Below are 2430 nucleotides of genomic sequence, written 5' to 3'. Positions count from 1 at the left end.
CTAGGCCGCGGCCTCCTGCAGCCCGAGGTTCCTCCTGTAGCAGGCCAGGCTGCAGAGCGGCAGGCCGGTGCGGGAGCAGGAGTAGCGCTTGCGGTTGGAGCAGCCGGCGACGCCGCAGAGGACGGGCGGGGGCACGGCGGGGGCCGGGGCGGGCGGCAGCGGCAGGGCGGCGCCCGGCGGGAAGGAGACGGTGATGCGGTCGATGGCGTTGCAGTAGTGGACGACGGGGCAGGGGGCCTGCTTGGCCTTGCGCTCCCGCAGCGTCTTCACCTTGGCCTTGTTGGTCTTGGTCAGGCGCTCGATGGTCTGGTTCTTGTTCTCCTCCGCCTTCTTGGCCGCCTGCAGGCGCCGCTTGCGGGCCCGCTCCTCCCGCTTCACCAGCATCTCCTCCGTCAGCTCCTTCGCCTTGTAGCCCATGGGCAGCTCCAGCAGCGGCTGGCTCTGCTGCTTGTGCAGGAGGGCTTTCTGCGGGACACGGCGGGCACCCTCACCACGCCGGCCAGGGTCCCCCCCCCGCCCCCTTCCCGGCGCTCCGACCCGGCCCCCAGCCCGTCCCGGGGGTCCTGCGGCCCCCGCATCGCGCCCGAGCGGGCAGCGCAGCCGGCCCGGCACCGCGGCCGCAACCCCTCACCCCCGTGCCGGGCGGCTCCGTGGCCCCCGCCCCCCTCACCTGCCGGGCCGTCAGCAGGGACTCATCCACCTCCTTCTTGAGCTCCCCGTTGTCGTCCAGCTCGCCCTTCTCCAGGGCGTCGAGCCAGCGCTCTTCCTCCTCCTCCTCCTCCTCGCGGGCGGGGAAGCAGCTCTCCGAGTCCAGGTCCGGCAGGGGCGAGGGGTCCAGGTTGCTGTCCTCGTCTGGGCCGGGCAGCGGCGGGGAGAACAGTCACCGGGGCGGCGGTGGGCGGGGGTCCCCCCACCCGGGGGTCAGGGGGAGAACAGTCACCGGGGCGGCGGTGGGCAGGGGTCCCCCCACCCGGGGGGTCAGGGGGAGAACAGTCACCGGGGCGGCGGTGGGCGGGGGTCCCCCCACCCGGGGGGTCAGGCCGCCCCCCACGCCGCGACAGGGCGACTCGGGCCACCCTGGGCGGCGGGGCCAGGCCGCTGGGACCGTCGCCATCCCCTCCGGGCGCACCGCCGCACCCGCAGCCCGTTGGGAGGGGACCCCAGCGCCCCCGCGGGCTCCCGCTCCGGCCCCCCGGGGCTCCCCAGCACCCTCCCCGCCTCGGAGCCCCCCGTCCCGGCACCGTCGCCTGCGTCGCTGCCCGCGGGGCTCACCCAGCCAGGCCCGGTACTGCTCGATGGGCACCCCCTCGGTGGGTTCCTCCTCTTCGTCCACCACCATCAGCGGGGAGGGCGAGCGCGGCGCCTCGGGGACCACCGTGAAGGTGGGCACGCTGCGGGGAGAGGCGGGCAGCCGGTGAGGCCGGCACGGGGCGGGTGGGGACACGCGTGGGGCCCGCGGGGTGCGGGGGGAAGCGGCCGGGTGGGCCCCATCCAGGCCTCCCCCACCCCACCCCGGCCTCCCCCACCCCACCCCGGCCCCCCTCACCTCTTGGTGCCCAGGATCTGGCCCCCGAGCTTGATCTTGAGCTTGAGCTGGGGCTTGCGCAGCTCGGGGGCGGGGGGCGGCCCCGCCGCTTCGTGGTGGTGCTTCTTCTTGTGCTTCTTCTTGTGCTTCTTGTGCTTCTTCTTGTGCGAGCCGTGCCCGCCGCCCGCCTCGGCCTCCAGCCCTGCGTGGGGGGGGGGGGGCACGGCTATCAGCGCTCCCCCCGGGGCCGGCAGCGACCCCCGGCTTCCCCACACCCCCCTTCCCTCCTCCCGGGCCCCCTCCCCAACTCACCGTGCTCGCCGCTCTCCATCCTGCCCCTCCGCCAGGCCTTGCTCATCCGCCGCTGAAGCGTCCCGCAGCCCGGAGGAGGGGGGGGGGGGGGAAACAATTGCGGGCGGACCCACTTCCGCCCGGCGCGGCGGGGCAAGGGGAAGTGTAGGGGGTGACGCCGCCGCCGCCATCTTTGAAGCGGGCGGAAGGGTGCGCCGTCCGGGTGGGAAACCGGCGCCGCGGTCCCCGCGGCGCCGGTTTCCCCCCCGGGCAGCGCGCGCTGCCGCCGCCCGCGCGCTCGCACGGGCGTGCACGGGCAGCACGCGGCGCCCGGGCGTGCATTCCAGCGTGCACACGCACGTTACATACATGTAAACCCCCCAAAAACACCCCCACCCCCCCCCCCCCCACCCCAGGCCCTGCAGCTGCTTGCGCTGACTGCAGCCATTGTCCCGCCGGTGCCAGCAGCCGCCCGGTACCGGCTGCCGCCGTCACCCCCGCGGCCTTTCCCCGCCGTACCGGGTCGGCGTCGGCATTCCCGGCGCGTTCCCCAGCTCCGCCGCGTCCCGCCCTCGCGGCAGGTGCGGCGAAGGCCGGGGTGGGGGTTCGGAGCG

At 76.0% G+C, this 2430-nt stretch overlaps 1 protein-coding gene across 1 annotated transcript; it reads right to left on the bottom strand.

Moving 5' to 3' along the window:
- On the bottom strand, positions 1–1883 carry LOC142597046 (INO80 complex subunit B-like). The gene is made up of 5 exons (XM_075727479.1): positions 1838–1883; positions 1547–1727; positions 1273–1391; positions 671–852; positions 1–465 (listed from the first exon to the last, which is right to left on the bottom strand). The coding sequence occupies exons 1-5, from the start codon at positions 1881–1883 to the stop codon at positions 1–3; spliced, it is 993 nt and encodes a 330-aa protein (XP_075583594.1).
- Positions 1884–2430: the final 547 nt, after the last annotated feature.

Source organism: Pelecanus crispus, unplaced genomic scaffold, assembly GCF_030463565.1.
Source record: "Pelecanus crispus isolate bPelCri1 unplaced genomic scaffold, bPelCri1.pri SCAFFOLD_408, whole genome shotgun sequence".
NCBI lineage: Eukaryota > Metazoa > Chordata > Aves > Pelecaniformes > Pelecanidae > Pelecanus > Pelecanus crispus.
Note: the sequence above shows the minus strand (reverse complement) of the source record. Positions and strands in the feature narration are given on the sequence as shown.

Excerpts from the sequence above, each read along its gene's own strand:
- LOC142597046 (XM_075727479.1), bottom strand. The coding sequence starts at position 1,883 with ATGAGCAAGGCCTGGCGGAGGGGCAGGATGGAGAGCGGCGAGCACG. Across the intron at positions 1,392-1,546 it reads CAGATCCTGGGCACCAAGAG|CGTGCCCACCTTCACGGTGG; the intron begins GTGAGGGGGGCC and ends CTCTCCCCGCAG. Across the intron at positions 853-1,272 it reads GCAGTACCGGGCCTGGCTGG|ACGAGGACAGCAACCTGGAC; the intron begins GTGAGCCCCGCG and ends TGCCCGGCCCAG.